General features: G+C 41.1%; 1 protein-coding gene across 4 annotated transcripts in view; it reads right to left on the reverse strand.

Moving 5' to 3' along the window:
- LOC122565144 (DNA-binding protein RFX2) overlaps positions 1-23,491 on the reverse strand; it is a 143,073-nt gene that overhangs the window by 11,123 nt on the left and 108,459 nt on the right. For all 4 annotated transcript variants that reach the window (XM_087976184.1, XM_043720815.2, XM_087976183.1 and 1 more), the window contains 4 exons: positions 21,024-21,175; positions 19,409-19,506; positions 13,614-13,763; positions 6,446-6,654 (listed from right to left, as the gene is read on the reverse strand). In XM_087976184.1, coding sequence (XP_087832310.1) covers positions 6,446-6,654; positions 13,614-13,763; positions 19,409-19,506; positions 21,024-21,175 — 609 coding nt within the window. The remainder of the gene's footprint in view (positions 1-6,445; positions 6,655-13,613; positions 13,764-19,408; positions 19,507-21,023; positions 21,176-23,491) is intronic.

The raw sequence follows: 23,491 nt of genomic DNA on the forward strand, positions 1-23,491 counted from the left end.
AATGTCATGTTCAGTCTGAAGAGGAGACATACAGGTGTAACACTCATGTTTTAAACCTGAATAAAGGTATTTATAAGGCTCAAGTAAACTTGGAAGCTAGGTTAGTAGTAGTACAGTTGTAGTGGCAGACTTACAAGGAGATATTTAATAACACTTAAAGATTTATTCCAGCCAGAAAGAGAAACTACTTGAGAAGGATGCATCATCAAGGAATCTAGAGCTCTCGTCAGATTGAACGAAATGTTGTACAAATCTGTAATCTTTAAAGCTAGATCAGAAGAAAATAAAGAAAATAAAGGGGGAAGATCACAATATGACAGAAAGCTAGCTAGTAACATTAAAAAACACAGATAGTTAGGATTTCTATAAGTATTTAAAGAGAAACAAGTAACTAAAGCTAGTGATGGACCTCTAGAGAGATTTTGGGGAATTTATAATTAAAAAAAAAGGAAATGGTGGTTTTGAATAGGTATTTTATGTCTGTCTTCACTCAGAAAACTTTCCAAATATACTTGAAAATCAAAAGGTGAACAGGATAGAGGAGCCTAAAATAATCTCCATCAGGACAGAACTTCCAGGAATACCTATTAGACCGAAAGGCTGACGAGTTCCCGGAGCCGGATGGCCTGAATCCCAGGGTCTTAAAAACTAGTTGCTCTGGTGAGAGTGGGTGCATTGGTTGTAAAATTCCCTAGATACAAGAAGGGTCACAGCTGGTTAGGAGATAGCTTTATTCAAGTAAGGTCAGAGGCAGAAAGCAGGAAACTGCAGGCCAGTCATAGCATCATACAGCTTGGAAACAGACTATTTGGTCCAGTTAGTCCATGCTCCCAAACTAAATTAGGCCCAAACTAAATTGCTGGAATTTCGCTCATATCCCTCCAAATCTTTCCTATTCATGTACTTACCAAATGTCTTTTAAATGTTGTTTCTACCTGCATCCAACACTTCCTCTGGCGGTTTATTACACACACAAACCACTCTCTGTGTAAAAAGGTTTCCCCTCATGTCCTTTTTAAAACATTCTCCTCTCACTTTAAAAATGTGCCTCCTAGTTCTGAACTTCCCTACCCTAGGGAAAGGATCCTTGCTATTCACCTTATCTATGCCCCTCATGATTTCATAAAACCCAACCTCCTATGCTCCAGTGTAAAAGTCCCAGCCTACTTGTATAACTCAAACCCTCCATTCCTGACAACATCCCACTAAATCTTTTCTGAACTCCCTCCAATATCCTTCCTATAGCAGGGCAACCAGAACTGCACAGTACACCAAGGTCCAGTACGACCTCAACACGACGTCCCAACTCATACGCTCAAAGATCTGAGCAATGAAGGCAGGCGTGCTAAATGCCTTCCTAACCACCCTATCTACCTGGGACGCAAATTTCAAAGAATTATAACCTGAACCCCAGGTCCCTCTGTTCTACAATGGTACCCAGAGTCCTACAATGGGATTTCAATAAATGTAACCTGAACTGCAATTTATTTTTGCTGACAGCCTGGGCTTCAGCCAAGCAAACTCCTGAAAAAAACCAGCCCATACTAAAACATAGAATGCCACTAAAATAAACGTACTAAGTATTCTGAGGGGTTCTTGGATAAATTCACTATTGTTTACCCTGATCTCTATCCAGTAACTTCCTATTGCAATGGTGCACCTGTGTGACTGTCCATAGATAAAATCATGCTGCTTCATGGAGTCTAATAGGCTGCTGGCACTCATTATGAGCACTCACATAAGGACTGACACCAGTGGACACCCAGTCCAACTCAAGGAAAAAAAAACTGCAAATACTCTTTTGACATATTCTCAAAATAATAACTTTTGCGATAAGAAAATACATTCACAATTCAGTTTGAAGAATTCCGCACACCAGAACTCAAATAAAACTACAAAAGTCTTCTTAATCTGAGGCAAGATGAGCCAAAAGCAAACTACAGGAAGAGAAGTTTAGAAACATTAGCCATTTGAACCATTATCAATTAGTATAAAAACAGAAGTAACATTCAATAAAAGATTACAGTTTTATAACTTATCCAGTTTAAAAATTTGCATTTATATAGTGCCTTTCACAACCTCAGAATATCCCAAAATGCTTTACACCAAACTTAAAGCTTTGGAAGTGTAGTCACTGTTGTATTGTAAATTCTGTTTTCACACAGCAAGCTCCCACACACTGCAATGATATAAAGACCAGATGAGGTATTGATGAGTGGATAAATATTGGAGAGGTCAACAAGGTGCACTCTCTGCTTTTACTTGAAGCACGGTCATGAAATTGTTTGCCTGAGAGAGGACCCAGTTTATTGCTGCATTGGAAATAGAGGTGGCACATCTGCTGGGCCTGGAATCAGAGCAGTAACACTGAATCATTGTTCACTAACTCGGAAGACCACATCACAAGCAGTTTCACCTCCGGAGGCAGGTTGGCTCAGTGGTTAGCACTGCTGCCTCACAGTGCCAGGGACTCAGGTTTGATTTCCGCCTCAGGTGTGGAGTTTGCACATTCCTGATGAAGGGCTTCTGCCCAAAACGTTGATTTTCCTGCTCCTCGGATGCTGCCTGACCTGCTGTGCTTTTACAGCACCCCACTCTCCACTCTGATCTCCAGCATCTGCAGTCCTCACTTTCGCCTATATTTTCCCTGTATCTGTGTGGGTTTCCTCCGGGGGCTCCAGTTTCCTCCCTCAATCCAAAGATGTGCAGGTTAGGGTGAATTGGCCATGCTAAATTGCCCATAGTATTAGGTGCATTAGTGGGGTAAATATAGGGTGGGAAATGGGTGTGGATGGGTTACTCTTCAGAGGGTCAGTGTGGACTTGTTGGGCCAAATGGCCTGTTTCCATACTGTAGAGAATCTAATCTTTAAAAAAAACAGAACATGGGAGCATCAACAGCAAATCCCCAGAAACCACGTTTTTCAGACTTGGTGATCTTATGAATTATATAAAAGTCCTGAAAGAAGCTGACAGGATGGGCACCTGGAGGAAGCCAACAGTCGTGTAAGTTAGGTTACATGGTCCCAAAAATTACTTATTCTAACATCTGTCATAGGGAAATAGCTAGAATCAATTATGAAGGAGGTAATAGCAGAATAATTAGAAATTCATGTGACCACGCAGTGTCAACATGGCTTTGTGAACGGGAAGTCATGTTTATCATAGTTTTTTTGATGAAGTAACAAGCACGGGAGATGAAAAGGAACTTGTAGATGTGAATTTTCAAAAAGCATTTGATAAGGTGTCACATCAAAGGTTCCTGTTTATTCACCTTGATAAGAACACATGATTTGGTAGGTAACAAATAACCATGCATACTTGGTTAGCAAACAATAAGCAGAGTTGGGACAAATTAGTCTTTTTGAGCTACAAATCTGTAACTCGGAGTATCACAGGGATCAGTGCTGGACTTTAACTATTTACAATATATATCAATGACATGGACAAAAGAACGGAATGCATGACTGCTAAATTTGCTGACAAAACCAATATAATAAAGAAAGTAAATCATCATTGGGTCTCCAAAGGGATACAGACATGTTAAGCAAGTGGATAAAGTTTTTGCCAGATGGACAATAATGTGGAAAAATATGAACCTGTTCACTTTGGCAGCAAGAACAGAAAACCATGAAGAAAATGAAGACTATGAACCTGGTGAGAGAGATTTAGATGTCCTGAAACATGAATCACTAAAAATTAGATTATAAATACAGAAATTGATTAAGGAGGCAAATGGGTATTATTGTTTATCATAAGTGGAAATGGAATATAAAAAGTAGGGAATTTTACTGTAGCTGTATATGGCCTACAGACACCACATCTGGAATACTGTGTACAGTTTTGATCGCGTTTGAAAAGTGATATATATCTAACTCCATTAGAAACAGTTCAGAGAAGGTTCAGATGAAGGGCTTATTTCACAATAAAAGGTGAAGTCATTACCCATTAAAGTTTTGAAGAACAAAAGGTGATCTTATGAATTATAAGAAAGTCCTGAAAGAAGCTGACAGGATGGGCACCTGGAGGATATTGTCTCAGGCATACTCTCTAAACTACAGCATTTGTTTACATGAGCTGAGAAATTTTACAAAATCAATGTGCCAACAAGTTTATGAATAAGAATATTAAACAGACCAGCACTAAAGGCATTCATTTAATTAACAGTTTAAAAAAGAAACGAGCTAGATTCTAAAAGAGGAAATAGATGCACACTTGCAATGCAAAAGCATACCAAGGCTATGGGACCAAGTGTTGGAAAATGGGATTAAATAATTACGTTGGTGTTTCTGACTGGCACAGACCTGATAAGCTGAAGCGCCCTTTTCTGTGCTGTAGACCTCTATGACCCTAAGTAGAAATTCTGTTTTAGAACATGGATATCCAATGAAGATCCATTGATTGTAATGCTAATGCCACGTGGGAGCATCAAGACATTTCATATATCTTGATACAGTGGATGTGGTGTACTGTTTGTGCTCGAACTTAAGCTCAGGTCAGGTACAAAAAGTTGAGGTGGAAGCGACAAGGAAAGTTAGACTGGTAAAGATAGAAGGATCAATAAAATGTGGTGCTGGAAAAAGCACAGCAGGTCAGGCAGCATCTGAGGAGCAAGAGAGTTGATGTTTTGGCATAACCCTTCATCAGGACTGGGTAGGGAGAAAGGGACTAAGAAATAAATAGGGAGGGATGGGGCTAGGGAAAAGGTAGGTGGGATGGTGATAGGTGGGTGAAGGTAAAAGGTGATTGTGATAGGTCAATTGGAAGTGTGGAGCAGATAGGTGGGAAGGAAGATGGACAGGTAGGTCAGGGCAAGTGGGCGGATCGGAGTTAGAGGATTGGATCTGAGATGGGATTGAGGGAAGGGGAGATTTGGAAACTGGTGAATTCAATGTTGAGGCCGTGTGGTTGTAGGCTCCCGAGGCAGAAGATGAGGTATTCCACGAATGTAAGATCAGAGTGGAGTTAACAAACCAGGGATTCCAAAAGTCTGTCCAATGTGTCCACTGGGGCTGGACCCTTCCCAAGGCAAGTAATACTCCTTGTAGTGACCAATACTGGTGTGGTTATATTCCCTAATGACCCTTTGTGAAATCCCATCTGAGAAATCTTGCCTATTAATTTGCATGTAACTGGGTCACAACACATGGCTAAGCTAAATACAGAGGAACTTTGATTATCTGGGCAGGAAGTATTTCGCTCAGTTAATCGAATGCCGGATAACATAGTTTAGTTGAGCATCGGGACCTTGCGATCTTGTTCAGATAATCCGAAATTCGGATAATTAAGATTCCTCTGTATTAAGGAGGACACCTTGCTGCAAAAAGCTGGATTTGATTTTTGAATGAAACGTCTGAATGATAAAACTAGACAACATTTAGTAATCGCCAGGGACCTGGATTAGATTTCAACCTCAGGCGACTGTCTGTGTTGAGTTTGCACATTCTCCCATTGTCTGAGTGGGTTCCCGCTGGCTACTCCGGTTTCCTCCTACAGTCCAAAGACATGCAAATTAGCTGGTTTGGCCATGGTAAATTGCCCATTGTGTTCAGGGATGTGTAGATTAGGCGCATTAGCCCACAGGAAACGCAGGGTTACAGGGGTAGAGTAGGAGGATGGGTCTGGTTGGGATGCTGTTCAGAGGGTAAGTGTGGACTTGTCGGGCCAAATGGTCTGTTTCCACACTGTGGGAATTCTATGACAGCTCACCCATCTTAGCAGTGAACCTGTAAATTCTCCACTGTGTCCCCGATTGCTTTTGAATGATTCAAATTTTGCTTCCATTACTCGAGCTGAATACCATTCTAATAAATAGTCACTCTGCAAAGAACGGGTTCACAGCTTCAGCCCTGGACCTACTTGTTATCAGTTTGTACCAACAGTCCAATGTCCTGTAGTTATGATTAAATTTGATTAGCTATTTCAATTTCATTTTAACATTACATATAGCATTAACAAATCCATTAAGGTCCAACTTATTTGTCTTCTTTTGAAGTTGAAGAATTGTGCAGCTTTCCATCACAACTCCAGAGCCAGGACCATTGGCTTTTCCCGACTCTAACAAGGCATTGATGCCTGTGTCTTAATAACTAAAATTGAGCACAGGATTCACAATAAAGTCTTAAAGCAGAATACAGCTTCAGCACCATCATTAGTTCTATTGATCTGATAAAAACACTGCGTTAATTTCCTTCCTTGCTACATTGCCGTGTATGAACATAGCCTTTCCAGTTCTTCTTCTTCAGTCTCTTCCCCTGAAAGTTCAAAACTGACAAGTCAGTCTTCCATCTTTTCCTTCCACTATACTGCATTTATCAGTAAGGGGTTTTTCACCTGTCATAGTTGTGTTTACATGCAAATATTATCCAGTTATTCTCCAATTCTTCAGCTGTCTCACTAGTTTAACGTAAAGAGCTCAAAGGAGAGGCAACTGTCAGCTTACAAACCTGTAAAAGGACCATTTCAGCAGGAACTGGCGGGCAGCCTTGGGGAAGCTGGGGCTGCCTTCATGTGGTTTCAGGACTTGATTCACTACATTATCAAGCCAGGATGCCCATTCATCGAGAGAGCTCTGCTGCTGTAGAGTCATCTTAAAATCCTGCTCCAGTCGCTGCACCATTCCCTCTTCACATTGACAAACCCAGGATGCTTGTTCCTGTTACAACAAAATCAAAGAATAATCGGCCTGCTATATTGCTCAATCATTGCTGGCTTGCCTGTATTTTCTTCATTCCGTTTACAATGTACATTTCTCTATGCTCTTCCCGTATTGTTGCACAGAATTGCATGGTACATACAACACGGAAACAGGATAATTGGACCAAGCAGTCATCATTGCCAGTGCTATGCTTCTTTTGATGATTTTCTCATCTTTCCTCATCTAAACCTGTCCTTCTCTTCTTCCTCTCGTGCTTTTCTAATTTCTCCTTAAATGGAACTATTCATCTCGACCACTTGCTGTAGTAGCAAGTTCCAAATTCTCCTCATTCTTTTGGGTTTTTCCCAAATTCCTGATCAGATTTCTCTGTGACTTTTATATTGATGGCCTCTAAATGTGCTCCACCGCTCAAGAGGAAACATTCTCTTGATATCCACTCCATCAAAACTTAATCCTTCTTTAGATCAACCTGCAGACTTTCCTTCTAAGCCTGTCAATCAGTTCCAGATAGATTTACTCACACATTTCTGGGATCATCCTTGTAAATCTTCTCTCCACCCTCTTTGGTCTTTTTATTCTTGTTATAACATGGTCATAACTGCACACACAACTCCTGGAGTGGTCTAACTGAGGCTCGATGTAGATTTAACATAACCTCCCTGCTTTTCAATTCTATCCCTCCAGAAATATGCCTGGCCTGGTTCTTTTTTTGATGGCTTTGCTAATCTGAGACACAATGTGAATGCTTGATGTATTTGTACTCAAAAGATACCTACACAATATAGGCTCTCACCTTCCAAATTTGAAGTGATCTCCCTGTTCATCATATCAAAACATTTATTGTGTGTTGGATTTCATTTGTCAATTATTTGCCCGTTCTGCAACTTTATTAATGTACTCCTGTAATTTATTGTATCCTACCTCAATATTGACTGTCCATTATATTTTCCATCCCTGCTGTTGCTCTCACTGGTCTATGACTCCCTAGACATCTTAAATAAAGGAATTACATTAGCCATTCATCAATCTTCTGGAACTACATCTTTTTCTGATATATTTTAAATCTAAGCAGTAATGAATGCCTTTGCCATCTCAATAGTTCTCATATACTTTTAAAGGACACAGATTCAATTAGCTGAACCATATCTTTATCCTTTCATGCTTGTTTTGTTTATTTAGCATATTCCATTTTTATTCTAAATGTACTTGCTCATGGCAATGAATTGTGAGATGAGCAATGTCTAACTATTCCATCTCCCTGGTAAATACCAAACTAAAAATAATTATTTAATATTCCTGTCAACACTCTGCCATTACCCATTGTACTATTCTGTCTATCATATAACAGCCATAATGTCATCAACAATTCTTTAAAAAAAATACAACTATAAAATAACTTTTTACTTTGTTTTATGCTCCTTGATTAAGTTCACGGTTTCGTTTTGATTTGTCCCTGATTGTGATCTCTTCTATGTGCTTAATAGATGCCTCTTCTTTAAACGTTAACTATTGCCTTATGACTATAGTTATCCCTGGAATTGCTTGAGTGTTTGGTTTCTCATCTCCATTTAGTGGAGTATACTTTTCTTGTCCTCATCCTACATCACTGATTACTAATATTACAGAAACATAGAAAATAGGAACAGGAGTAGGAGGTTCAGCCCATCCAACCACCTCCACTTTTCAACATGGTCACTGCTAATCATCTCTCTCAATGCCATACTCCCCCACTCTCCCCATGACCCTTGTCATCTTTAGCCTTGAGGAATCAATGTGTTTTTTTAAAGAATATATTGTTATTAAGTTGAAGCATACACTGTACCTTCAAGAGTGTGTGAATGCTGTTCTGACTGAGAGCTTATAAGCACCTGTGTATATGACTAGATGACAGTCCCAGAGTGTACTGGAAAATTGAATGTATGTAACATTTGGCTGTGAAATGGATACCTGAGTCTTGGTTGCTGTTTTGACAACAATTCTAACTTAACCAATTAGTTAAAATATGCCCCAGGATACTAACACCCAATCGAGTTTGAATTTATTGTTTTGCCAACATTGAACCAATGAGACAATCCGATGCTGGGGGGGTATAAAAATGCGGACATTTTGTAAATTGGTCAGAGAGCAACTGCTGTAGAGAGAGAAACCCGTGGAGAGCTAATTGCCCATCTAACATCTTGCTCTTAAAGAAATTAGAAAACACTATCAAAAGGTACCTTTTCATGTGAAACAAACTCGCAGTAAAAAGAAAGAAGATGACCCAGGGAGATCAGCAGCTGGAAGAGTGAAGTCACAGAAGACAGAGACTGTATGGTTTTGAAATTAAGTTGATGTAATTTTAATAAGTGTCTTATTGGGACAGCATATTGTTATAGAGTTGGAGGCAGATGGTAAGCAGTTAAGAGAAAGGGAGGCTTAGAGCTGTGAATAGTTGTGAAATGTTTGCTTTTAGAGTTAAAAATAATTGATGTTATTTTCTTTAAATAGTAGAATTTGAGAGTTCTCTATCACCCATATTTTAACAGATTACGAGGCGAGGCGAGCTTTGCTGGTTGGTTTAATTAACAGAGGGGTTCACCTCCATGTCACAACAGTATACACTGGCCATTTAGACACAGTGTCTACAAGAGCAGGTCAGAGACTAGAAATACTACAGCAAGTAACTCACCTCCTAATTTGCCAAACCCTGTCTACCATGTATAAGGCACTAGTAAGGAGTGTGATGGAATACTCCCCACTTGCCTGGATGAGCTCCAACAACACTCAAGAAGCTTGACACCATCCAGGTCAAAACAGCCCATTCGACTGGCACCATATCTACTCTCTACACCCTCGATGTTCAGTAGTGGCAGTGTCCACTGCCGAAAGTCATGAAGGCTCCTTAGATAACACCTTCCAAACCCAAGGCCTCGACTATCTAGAAGAACAAAGGCAGCAGATGTATGGAAACATCAGCACCTTCCAGTACTTCTCCAAGTTATTCAGCATCCTTATTGGAAATATGTTGCTGTTCCTTGAGTTTTGCTGGGTTAAAATGTTGGAATTTCCGCCGTAATAGCATTGCGGGTCCACCTACGGTATATGGACTGCAGCAATTCAAGAAGACAGCTCATCACCACTTTCTCAAGGGTAACTAGGAATGGTAATAAATGTTGGCCGAGTCAGCAACACTCATATCCCACAAATTAATTAAAAACAAAATTAGTGACCACCTCTATAGACTTTTGTGGCAGAAAATTCCACAGGTTGACTACCCTGTGACTGAAGACTTATTCCAGTTTCAAATGACCAATGTGCATCCTGAGACTGTAACCCCTTGTTTCCCCCATCTAGGGGAAACATGCTAGCATTGGTGCAAGTCCATAAAAGATTCAACAGGTTGATCCCAGATATGGAGGAATTTTTGAACAGGAGAGGTTAAGAAGGTTGGATTTGTTGTGGATCTAACTATTGGAGATTAGATGGAGACCTTATTGAAACATAATATTCTTAGGGCTTGAAATGTTAAACCTGCTTTCTTTCCACAGATGCTGCCATACCTTCTGATGTGCTCCAGACTTTCCTGTTTCATACATTCTTAGGGGCTTGGCAGGGTAGACACTTGTGGAAGTGTCTAGGACCAAAGGATATAATCTCAGAATAAGGAGTCATCCTTCTAAGGCAAAAGTTAGGATGAATATTTTCTCAAAGATGGTAGCGAATCCATTGAACTTTTCACTGAAGGTTGTCAAGGCTGGATCATTAAGTATGTTCAAAGCTGAGATAGACAGATTTCTAATCATTAGGGGAATTAAGGATTAGGGGGATAAGACAGGAAAGTGAGCCTGAGATTATCAGATCAGCCATAATCCCATTGAATGGTGAAGTAGACTTGAATGGCTGCTTCTACATCTTACTGTCTTACAAAAATAGCAGAATCTTCGGTCTTTTTCTTCAGTTGATTTATTAATACCAACCTAAATATGATGTGACAAGAATTTGCATTTATAACAAACAGAGTCAATGGATGCTATCTACCTGGACTTCCGGAAGTCCGTTGAAAAAGTGCTGCACAGGAGGCTGTTGAGCAAGATAAGGGCCCATGGTGTTAGAAGCAAGGTACTAGCATGGAATGAAGATTGGCTATCAAGCAGAAAGTGGGGTTGAAAGAGTCCTTCCCAGGACAGCAGCCAGTGACTAGTGGTGTTCCATAAGGGTTGGTGTCAGGACCACAACTTTTCACTTTACACATTAATTATCTAGATGAGGGAACCGAGGGCATTCTGGCTAGGTTTGCAGATGATACAAAGATAGGTAGAGGGACAAGTAGCATTGAGGAAGTGGGGAAGCTGCAGAAGGATTTGGACAGGTTAGGAGAGTGGGCAAAGAAGTGTCATATGGAATACAACGTGGTAGTGTGAGGTCATGCACTTTGGTAGGAAGAATAGAGGCATAGACTAGTTTCTAAATGGGGAGAAAATTCAGAAATCTGAAGTGCAAAGGGACTTGTGAGTCCTGGTCCAGGATTCTCTTAAGGTTAACTTGCAGGCTGAGTTAGTAATCAGGAAGGCAAATACAATGTTAGCATTTATTTTGAGAGGACTAGAATATAAATGCAGCAATGTATTTCTGAGGCTTTACAAAACTCTGGTCAGACCACATTTAGAGTATTGTGAGCAATTTTGGGCCCCATATCTCAAAAGAATGTCCTGGCCGTGGAGTGGGTCCAGGGACATTCACAAGAATGATCCCAGGAAAGAAAGGCCCAACATATGAGGAAAGTTTGAGGACTCTGGGTTTATACTCGATGGAGTTTATAAGATGTGGAGGAGAATCTAATTGAAACTTCCAGAATATTGAATAGCCTGGACAGAGTGGACATTGGGAAGATGTTTCCATTGGCAGGAGAGACGAGGACCCGAGGGTATAGCCTTAGAGTAAGGGGAATGAAGAAAAAGAGAAACTTCTTCAGCCAGAGAGTGATGAATCTATAGAATTCATTGCCACAGAAGGCTGTGGAGACCAGGTTATTAAGTATATTCAAGACAGAAATAGATAAATTCTTGATTGTCAAGCGGATAAGGGTTATGGGGAGAAAGCGAGAGAATGAGGTTGAGAAAATTATCAGCCATGATGAAGCAGACTCGATGGGCCGAAAGGCCTAATTTCTGCTCCTGTGTCTTATGGTCTTATATTTCAAAATTAGCAGCTTATAAAGGCATTGCTGATGTTGCAATACAGATTACATACAGGTAACATAGTCAACACATCATTTGAACAAGCGTGGCACCAAACTGGAGTAAATGGGAATCGGGAGAGAGCACTTTGCTGTTTGGAGCCATACCTGGCATGAAAGAAGATAGCAGTAATTAATGCAAGTCAATAATTTCAGCCTCAGAAAATCACTACAATAGTTCCTCAGGGCACTGTCCTCGGCCCAATCAGCTTCAGTTGCTACATCAGTGACCTTCCTCCAGGTTTAGGTCAGAAGTGGGGATGTTTACTGATGATTGTGAGATTTTCAGGACTTCTCAGATCATAAACAATGTGTTCAAATGCAGTGAGACGTGAACAACAACTACACAAATGCCAGGCAATAACCATCTCAAATAAGAGAGAATCAAATCATCATCCTTTAACATTTAGTGGTAGTAGTATTGCTGCATCTCTCACAAACAATACTGTGGGGATACTATGACCATAAACTGAACTGGATTAGCTACATAAATACTGAGGGTACAAACAGATGTCAAAGACTAAGAATTCTGCAGCCAGATGCTCATCTCCTGATTTCCCAGTTCATGCCCAACATGTTCAAGGAACAGGTAAAGAATGTCATATTCCAACAATACTCAAGAAGCTTGACAAACCCAATCCAGAACAAAGCACCCCTCTTAATTTGCACCTCACTTTCAACATTCACTCTCCTCGGTACCAACAAAAGCACTATAAGTTGCACTGCAGCAACTTGGCAACTCCTTCAACAACACCTTCCAAACCTGTAACCTCTATTGGGAGACTGGACGCCTCCTAGCAGAGCGCTTTAGGGAACATCTCTGGGACACCCGCACCAATCAACCACACCGCTCTGTGGCCCAACATTTCAACTCCCCCTCCCACTCTGCCGAGGACATGGAGGTCCTGGGCCTCCTTCACCGCCGCTCCCTCACCACCAGACGCCTGGAGGAAGAACGCCTCATCTTCCGCCTCGGAACACTTCAACCCCAGGGCATCAATGTGGACTTCAACAGTTTCCTCATTTCCCCTTCCTCCACCTCATCCTAGTTCCAAACTTCCAGCTCAGCACTGTCCCCATGATGTGTCCGGACTTGTCCTACCTGGCTATCTTCTTTTCCACCTATCCACTCCACCCTCCTCCCTGACCTATCACTTTCATCCCCTCCCCCACTCACCTATTGTACTCTATGCTACTTTCTCCCCACCTCCACCCTCCTCTCATTTATCCCTCCACCCTTTAGGCAGTCTGCCTCTATTCCTGATGAAGGGCTTTTGCCCGAAACATCGATTTTACTGCTCCTCGGATGCTGCCTGAACTGCTGTGCTTTTCCAGCACGACTAATCCAGAAGTGGTTATTTGGTCAATTAAATTAAAAGAGAAGGAGGAAGACCAGAAGTGAGTTGGAGCTGGGCAGTAAAGGAATAGGTGTTTTTGGGAGAGAGGTAAAAGCAGACATTTTGAAAGGAAGAGGGATAGTTCTTGAGTGGAGTGTAGTAAGCATAAATAATAAAGAGATTGATGTATCTTATGGAAGAAAGGGGATAATATATGCAAGACAAACCACAAAATTAAGGACAGGGTAAGTGAAGGCCAGGGAGCAGAGAGAGGACTATTGATAGAGGTAGCTGAATGGATGGTTTCAACCTTGATAAATCCATGACTTTAAAGCAGCTCAAGGAAGGAAAGTAAGTTTGATAAAAAGGTTATGCAAATTAGCAATCTGGTTGACAGGTCTCACCTGCACGTTGGCAAAGTCAACACGGTTGAGGTCACTGAGCATCTGATTGATTTGTGATGTATTCTGCAGCACAGCTCTGGCTGCCTGTGCCAGGTGATTCAGGGAGGTGTACCTGCGCAACGTTTGGGCAAAGGCACTAACTACTCCCACCTGAAGAAAGAACACAACAGATCAATTAATCAATCAGCAAAGTACAAATCACTTTGTATCACAATCAGATCTCCCAACACCCATATGGCAAAGTCTTCAGTTGGAGAAAATAAAAGTTCCAAATAAACTAAATTAATGGCCAGTGTGAGTTAACCCATGCAAGTAATTTAGCTCGAATGAGTGAACTATCAAAAACATAAGATAATGGATGTGCCAGAGAAAATGAGTTGATAATTTTACCATGATGGTCTGATCTTTCCTCGGTAAGACTGATGTGTTAAACAGCTTCAATTACAGACTGCATTTAAAGTGGTTACATTTCCTGCATTACAATTAAAAAGAAAGACTTGAGTGCAATGGTCAGTACCTCTAGATCCAAAATAAATAATCAGGTAGGTAAGTAATTTCATCCTCAACATCGATTGCGAGTTGAGAAACTTTGTTCCATACAACTAGAGCCACAAATTTTGGGGTTTCTCCGAAGAACTACTTCATTTAGAATCACTGGTCTCTCCTGTAAATGGACCAGCATATCCCGTATGATCACAGGTTTACCTTTACTGCCCAATAGCTAGTCATATGACAGCATACTCAAAGCCATAACGATGAAGTTCAATAAGTCTCCTATGTACCACTACATTCATTCCTTCAATCTTTCAAAAGTTATTTGATAAACATTTACTGAGACAAAATCAAATTTTGTGACAGCAGGCGGACTCAAGAATGTAACATTTTAAATAAATCTCACTTTTTACTTTAATTCTTGCCACCTCTTGTGAAATGACAAAAGTATGCTTCAATATCTCTTATTAGTGAAAATGCTCTCTTCTGATCAGAAAAATCTGATTGTTTGGCCTTTGTAATCAAAGTATTTTCACTCTGTTGATCTAACTTCTTTACTGATGAAAGCAGACCAATAATGCATTCTCGTCTGTCCTTTCCTAGTTAAGCCAACTGATTGTCTACTGACCACCCTCAAGGTCAGTGTTCTTGGACTGACAAGTTTGAACTGCCAAACGAGGAGGACATCAATCCTGCTATGTGCAGGCTCTTGCTGAGTTCAAGCAAGCACAGCCAACCCCAATAACTGGGATTAATGTTTTCTGGGAACCTCTATCACCATTAGAATAGATGCTGTATTGGAATTCTAATCCTCAGCCCAAAAATGATTCTGTGGACGAAAGAGACTCATGGTTGGTGGGTTGCCTCCAGGGTCTGTGATATCCCAGATTAGATTAGATTACTTACAGTGTGGAAACAGGCCCTTCAGCCCAACAAGTCCACACCGCCCCACCGAAGCGCAACCCAGACCCATTCCCCTACATTTACCCCTTACCTAACACTACGGGCAATTTAGCATTGCCAATTCACCTGACCTGCACATCTTTGGACTGTGGGAGGAAACCGGAGCACCCGGAGGAAACCCACGCAGACACGGGGAGAATGTGCAAACTCCACACAGTCAGTCGCCTGAGGCGGGAATTGAACCTGGGTCTCTGGCGCTGTGAGGCAACAGTGCTAACCACTGTGCCACCGTGCCGCCCAATCTTGTCTTTGGGGTCCTGAGGGGAGAAGGTGACCAGCCCCAAGTCATGATCCACATAGGTACCAACAACATAGGTAGAAAGAGGAATAGGGATGTAAGGCAGGATTTCAAGGAGCTAGGGTGGAAGCTGAGAGCTAGAACAGTGTTGTTATTTCTGGTTTGTTACCCGTGCCACATGATAGCAAGACGAGGAACAGGGAGAGATACCAGCTGAACACGTGACTGCAGAATGATGCAGGAGGAGGGTTTCAGGTATATGGACAATTGGGGCTCATTCTGGGGAAGGTTGGACCTCTACAAACAGGATGGTCTTCACTTGAACCACAGTGGTACTAATATCCTGGGTGGGAAATTCGCTAGTGCTACTCGAGCGGGTTTAAACTAGTTCAGCAGGGGGATGGGAACCTGTGATGTAGTTCCAGTGCACAGGAGGATGTGAGTTGGGAGGACATGGACAGGATTTCAAGGTCACAGGAGTGTGCTGGCAGACAGCAAGCTGGTTTGAAGTGTGTCTACTTCAATGCCAGGAGTATCCAGAATAAGGTTGGTGAGCTTGCAGCATGGATAGGTACCTGGGACTTTGACGTTGTGGCCATTTCGGAGACATGGATAGAACAGGGTGAGGAATGGATGTTGCAGGTTCCAGGCTTTAGATCTTTCATTAAGATCAGGGAAAGTGGTAAAAGAGGGGGAGGTGTGGCTTTGTTAGTCAAGGATAGTATCACGGTGGCTGAAAGAACTTTTGACGAGGGCTCGTCTACTGAGGTGGTATGGGCTGAGGTTAGAAACAGGAAACACTGCTGGGAGTTATTTTTTTAATATAGGCCTCCGCAAAGTTCCAGGGATGTGGAGGAGAGAATTGGCAAAATTATTCTGGGTAAGAGTGAAAGGAACAGGCTGGTCATTATGGAGTCTTCAACTTCCCCAACGTTGAGTGGAAATGCAATAACTCCAGTACGTCGGATGGATCAGTTTTTATCCAATGTGTACAGGAGGGTTTCCTGACACAGTATGCCGAAGGGCCGACAAGAGGGGATGCCACACTGGATCTGGTACTTGGTAATGAACCAGGCCAGGTGTTGATTTAGTGGTAGGTGAACACTTTGGACAGAGTGACCATAATTCGGTTATATATAGTTTAGCGGTGGAAAGGGATAGGTACATAGCATAGGGCATAAGTTATAAATGGGGCAAGGGCAATTATAATGTGATTAGGCAAGACTTAGGAGGCATCGAACTGTGGAGCTGGTTTTCAGAACAGATATTGTGTGTCCTTGATAGATATGTCCATGTCAGGCAGGGAGGAAGTGATAAGGTATGGGAACCGTGATTTACTAAAGAAATTGTATCTCTTGTTAAGCGGAAGAGGGAGGGTTATGTTATGTTGAGATGAGATGGTTCAGATGAGGCGATGGAGAGTTATTGATTAGCTAGGAAGGATTTAAAGAGAGAGTTAAGAAGAGCAAGGAGGGGACATGAGCAGTCTTTAGCAGGTAGACTAAAGGAGAACCCTAAAGCTTTCTATAGGTATGTGAGGAATAAAAGGATGATGAGGGTAGGAATAGGGCCTGTCAAAGACGAAAGTGGGAAGTTGTGTGTGGACCCTGTGGAGATCGGAGAGGCGCTGAACAAATATTTTTCATTTGTTTTCACTCAGGAAACGGAGAGTATTGTAGAGGAGAAAACTAAAATACAGGCCATTAGACTAGAAGGATTGAGGTTAGTAAGGAGGAGGTGTTATCAATTCTAGAAGATGTGAAAGTAGATAAGTCCCCTGGGCCGAGTGGGATTTATCCGAGGATTCTCTGTGAAGCTAGGGAGGAGACGGCGGAGACTTTGGCCTTGATCTTTGAGTCAGGTTTAATACCAGAGGACTGGAGGATTGCAAATGTTGTGCCCTTGTTCAAGAGCAGTAGATATGACCCAGGTAATTATAAACCAGTGAGCCTTACATCTGTTGTAGGAAACGTTTTGGAAAGGATTATAAGAGATAGGATTTACATTAATCTAGCAAGCAACAATTCGATTGGAGATAGTCAACATGGTTTCACCAAACCTCATTGAGTCTTTTGAGAAAGTGATCAAGCATGTGGATGAGGGTGGGGCAGTTGACATGGTGAACATGGACTTCAGTCAAACTTTTGATAAGGTTCCACATGGTAGGCTTTTGGAGAAAATGCAGAGGCATGGGATTGAGGGTGATTTAGCAGTTTGGATTAGAAACCGGCTTTCTGTAAGAAGGCAGCGAGTGGTGGTTGATAGAAAATATTCAGCCTGAAGTCCGGTTAGTAGTGGTATGCCACAAGGATCTGTTTTGGGACCACTGCTGTTTGCCATTTTTATAAATGACTTGGACACAGACATAGGTGGATGGGTTAGTAAGTTTGCAGATGACGTTAAAGTTCGGTGAAGTGGTGGACAATGTGGAAGAATGTTGCAGGAGAACTTGGATAAACTGCAGAACTGGGCTAAGAGGTGGCAAACGGAGTTCAATGCAGATAAATGTGAGGTGATTCACTTTGGGAAGAATAACAGGAAGGCAGAATACTGGGTCAATGGAAAGATTCTTGGTAGCGTGGATATGCAGAGGGATCTTGGTATCTATGTACATTGATCCCTGAAAGTTGCCACCCAGGTTGATAGTGCTGTTAAGGAGGCATATGGTGTTAGGTTTTATTGGTACAGGGATTGAGATCTGGAGCTTTGATGTCATGCTGCAACTGTACAAAACGCTAGCGCGGCCTCACTTGGAATATTGTTTGCAGCTCTGGTCGCCCCATTACAGGAAGGATGTGGAAGCATTGGAAAAGGTGGACTGGAGATTTACTAGGATGTTGCTTGGTCTGTAGGAAAGGTCTTATGAGGAAAGGTTGAAGGACTTGGGTCTGTTCTCATCAGAGAGAAGGCGGCATAATAGAGACATACAAGATGATCACAGGATTAGATAGGGTGGTTCTAGGTATCCTAGGATGATGACGTTGGCTTGTATGAGGGGGCATAGCTGCAAATTGAGGGTGATAGATTTAAGACAGATGCGAGAGGAAGGTTCTTTACTCAGAGTGCCAAGGGCATGGAAGGCCCTGCCTGCCAATGTAGTTAACTCAGCCCCATTAAGGGCATTTAAACAATCCTTGGATAAGCACATGGATGATGATGGGATCATGTTGGGGGGAGGGGCTTATATTAGTTCAGAGGTCAGCAAAGCAGGGCCTGTTCTGTGCTGCATTGCTCTACGTTCTATGTTCTAATTATTTGCAAGATAAATTGAGCTCAGTTAGAACATATCTAAATCCCTCCAAAAACGAGTAGCTAAAAAGACCAAGGGGTAACAAACTTTCTTTTAGTTGAAAGAGTATATAGCTCTGTAAAACACAGGAAGATTTTTTTCCATTTAGAGAAGAAATCAATGACCAGGGAAGCACAGATTTAAGGAAAGGGGCAGGCACTTAGAGGAGATGTGATGGAAAACTTTTTCACTCATTGAGTGACAGAAAATCTGAAACTCACTGAAGTAAGGGTGGTAGAGGCAGAAACCCGCAATATTTAAGAAGTATTTAGATGTGCATTTGTGATACCAAGGCATACAAGGCCATAAGACCAAGTACTGGAAAATAGGATTACAAAAGTGAGGTGACTAGATGCAATGGGCCGAAGGGCCTTTTTCTGCATTGTAGATCTCTTAAAGTAGCTCAAGTAGTGCCAAGCCTTGAGCTACTTTAGCTACTTCATGTAACAATGTCAGTATTGAAGAAGTTTGTACAAACCTTGCTTCGATTTTCTTTTTTAAAGCTTTTGGTACACTTTTAGTTTTCCACAATGTAATCACGCAGCAGTTCGTTCCTAACATACCCTATCCCTACTCTTCTCCAAATTTTGCAAGTATTGTTCATAACCTTGATCTTCGCCTTGTTCTCCCACAGAAAAATTATTCAAGTTGATAATATAAAAACAAAATTAGAATGGTTCTGAACATTTCTAAAAAGAATTGAAATATTGCAATTTTATTTCCATTTCATGAAAACAAGTTTAACAAGATTGACTGGTTGAGAATTGTTTGAAAGGCAACAATGTTGGTAAAGAATATTATATCCTGTCCTACCTTGGTTCGAACCATCTGCTGAGGGAAGCCATTCATCGCACTGATCAGCCATGCCTCCAAACTCTTGGCAAAATTCCGAATAGCTTGAGTCAAGGCACCTGAAGAAGTACCAAAAAAAATTAAGGGCATACCTGATAGGACTGCATGGAAAGATGCCTCAAGCATGTTCCCCCTCCTGCCCTCGTCCTTCAGTCGAGAGGAAAGGAATGGGAACAGGGAATGAGATGCCCTGCTGTCAGTCTAAAGTTCTATTAAGGCAATGACTGAGATGGGAAACATGGCACATTGTTGCACATAGCATGGAAAATAGAGAAAGGCATGGACTACTGTCATACAGTGTAGGGAAATTAGGAGAATGGTAAAAACCGAAAGACTTGTGTTATATAAAATAAAACAAAAAAGTCCTGGACAAACTCAGCAACTACAGGATCATCTATGGAGAGACAAACAGAGTTCACATTCTGAGTCCAAAGAATTTCTTGAAATATTAACTCTATTTCTCGCTCCACAGATGCTGTCAGATTTGTTGAGTTTCTCAAGCATTTTCTGTTTTTATTTCAGATTTCCAGCATTTAGATAGCACCTTTCATTATGTCCCAAGCACTTTATGGCCAACTGAGCTGTAGTCACTGTTGGAACCTAGGGAAAACGACAATAAGCTCCCATAAACAAAAATGAAATAATTAGGTCAGTTGATTTTAAATGCTGATTGAGTAATAAACACTGATCAAGACACTAGGAAGCCCTCCTTCAAAATAATGTAATTGGATTGTTTACAAATGGAGACTTGTGTAGCACATTATCTGAACCTAGGCATTTCCTCAGTGGTCCACTGAACATCTATCAGATGCTGTGCTCAAATCTTCAATTATTTATTGATTAATTGCTATTGAGGACTGTGTATACATTTGCTCTTTCAGATCTAGAACTTTGTATTTCTAATTCTCCAAAACCATAATCCTGTAACTAGCACTACGTCAACCAAAAGAAACTGGCAGGATATCCATCACATAACAACTGAGTAATTTAGTGGAAGATCTTTAACAGGATGTTATAACATATGGTATAAAGAAGGGAGAGCTGGAAGCAAGCTGTGTTCTATGAAATGAGAACTAAAGCTCTAAGTGTACGAGAAAAATTAAATAATTCAACCATAGGTTTTCTAAAATGTATCAAATCTTAATGAATGCATGTATGGACCTATGTCAAGCTGACAACAGATCACATGGAACTGGGAGCTGAGAGCGTGGAACTCCAGAACGTCCTCTTACTGCCTCCTACAAACAGATATATACTCGAAAAAAGTAGTTACTGCGCACAGGCATAGTGATGACAACCTTCCATCAACAACCCGAGCCTTATCTTAATACAGATGGAGTAGTTAGGAAACCATCATTTTCCCTGGCAGGACAGCTGGTCACCAAAGGACATAGGTTTAAGATCATTGACAGAAGAATGAATAGAAGAGGTCACATTTGGCAATCTTCATACTCATTTAAGCAATTAGCTTTTATTAATGAATGAATCTAAAAAAACCTCACAGCACAACAACCTCTTGGAGGTGACATTTATGTAGAAACACAATAATGAACAGTAACAACCGTAAGCTACTCACTGGGGACAGGTCGCAATACATCCGGGATAAGAATTTCCACCAGTGCCTGGTACAGCACATGATCACAGTTCCTCATCCATTTAATGATAGGTTCAAACTTACAGAGGTTGATGAGTTTGTCTTTGGGGAAAACGGCTTCACTCTCTTCCTCACTGTACAAAAAATAAATGCAAACCAACTTCACAACCAAGCGGCAAATAGAAACTCAACACTATGTATTATCAGCTGAGCCTGATGCATTTATTCCATGCTACCATATATCCAAGTCGTATAGACAGCACTTAGTGTCTATTATATACCTTTTACCTATTAAGTAGAATCAGTTGCCATTTTTGAAAACAAACATTAAATATTAGTTATCTGATACTCAAAGTAAATAAATGTCTCCATGATGAAGAATTTTAAAATCATTCTAGCATTCTTTTTTCTAGGCTATGTATAATGTAATGAGAGACGATTAATTCACAACCTTGTGGTGCAAGATCCTTTAGGGAAAAGTAACCATAATATAAGTAGAATTCTTCAATAAGATGGACAGTGACACAATTAAGTCTGAGACTAGGGTCCACACATAAAGAAAATTAACTTGACGCTATGAGCTATGCATTGGTTAGGATAAGCTAGCCAAGGGTACTTAAGGAATAGGCATTGGCAGACATTTAAAGAATTCATGCATAGACTTCAACAATTGTACATCCCCTTCTGGAGTAAGAATAAAACAGGGAAGGTGGCTCAAATATGGCTAACAAGGGAAATCAGGGATAGATTTAAAGCCAAAGAGGAGGCATATAAGTTGTCCAGAAAAAGCAGTGAACCTGAGGACAGGGAGCAATGTAAAATTCAGCATAGAAGGTCAAAAGGTTTAATCGGGAAGGGGAAAATAGAATACAAGAGTAAGTTTGTAGAAAACATAAAAACTGACTGCAAAAGTTTTGATAGATATTTGAAGAGAAAAACACTGGTGAAGACAAATGTAGTTTGAATCAGGTGAATTCATAATAGACAACAATGACACGGCAGACTAGTTGAACAAATACTTTGAATCTGTCTTCATAAAGGAGGACACATACAACCTTTCAGAAATGCTAGGGGACAGAGAATCAAGCATGAAGGAGGACTGAAGGAAATCCTTATTATTCAGGAAATGGTATTGGGAAAATTCATCGGATTAAAACCTCTCCTCTGCATCCCAGAGTACTTAAGGAAATGGCCCTAAAATTAGTGGAGACATTGCTGATCATTTTCCAGCATTTTATAAACTCTGAAAAAGTTTCAAATGACTGGAGGGTAACTAATGTAATCCCATTTATTAGAAAAAGAGAAGGGAGAGAAAACAGGGAATTATTGCTCAGTTAGCCTGACATTGGTGGTGGGGAAAATGCTGGAGTCAATTATTAAGGATGTAATAACCGAACATTTAGAAAGTAGTGATAGAATCGGTCCAAGACAGCATGGGTTCAGTAAAAGGCATCCATGCTTGACAAATCTTCTCCAATTTTTTGAGGAAGTGCTCAGTAGAGTGGCCAAGGGTGAATCAATGGGTGATATGTATCTGGACTTTCAAAAAGCTTTTGACTAGGTTCCACACAAGAGATTAGTAAGCAAAATTAAAACTCATGGTATCGGAGGTAATGTGGATAAAGAGCTGGTTGACAGACAGGAAGCCAAGAGTTAGAGCAAACAAGTCTGTTTCAGAGTGGCAGGCAGTGACAAGTGGGCTTCTGCAGGGTTCTTTGCTGTTTACAATATAAATTAATGATTTGCATGAAGGAAATGAATGCAATATCTCCAAATTTGCAGATGACACTAAGCTGGATGGCAGTGTGTGCTGTGAGGTGGATAATAAGTGGCAGAGGGTGACTTGCATAGGCTGGCTGAGTGGGCGAAAATTTGGCAAATGCAATATAATGTGGATATATGTGAGGCTATCCACTTTGGTTGCAAAAACAGGAAGGCAGATTATCATCTGAATGATGGAGGTTTAGGAAAAGGTGAGGTGCAACGAGACCTGGGTGTCATGGTGGAACAGTCGCTGAAAGTTGGCATGCAGGTGCAGCAGGCAGTGAGGAAAGCTAACGGCATGCTGGCCTTCATAGCAAGGGGATTTGAGTATTAGAGTAAAGATGTCTTGCTGCTGTTATACAGGCCCTTGGTGAGGCCACACCTTGAGTATTGTGTGCAGTTTTAGTCTCCTGGTCTGAAGAAAATGTTCGCCAGACTGATTCATGGGATGACAAATGAAGAAAGACTGGAATGACTGGGCTTGTACCCGCTGGAATTTAGAATCATGAGAGGTGATCTCATAGAAACACACAAAATTCTGATGGGACTGGACAGGGTAGATGCGGGAAGAATGTTCCCGATGTTGGGGAAGTCCAGACAAGAGATCACGTTCTAAAAATAAGGGATAAGCCATTCAGGAGTGAGATGAGGAAGAATTTCTTCAATCAGAAAGTTGTGAACCACAG

The sequence above is a fragment of the Chiloscyllium plagiosum genome, unplaced genomic scaffold (assembly GCF_037043375.1).
Source record: "Chiloscyllium plagiosum isolate Xiang-an unplaced genomic scaffold, Cpla_swu_hap1 HiC_scaffold_28, whole genome shotgun sequence".
Taxonomy (NCBI): domain Eukaryota; kingdom Metazoa; phylum Chordata; class Chondrichthyes; order Orectolobiformes; family Hemiscylliidae; genus Chiloscyllium; species Chiloscyllium plagiosum.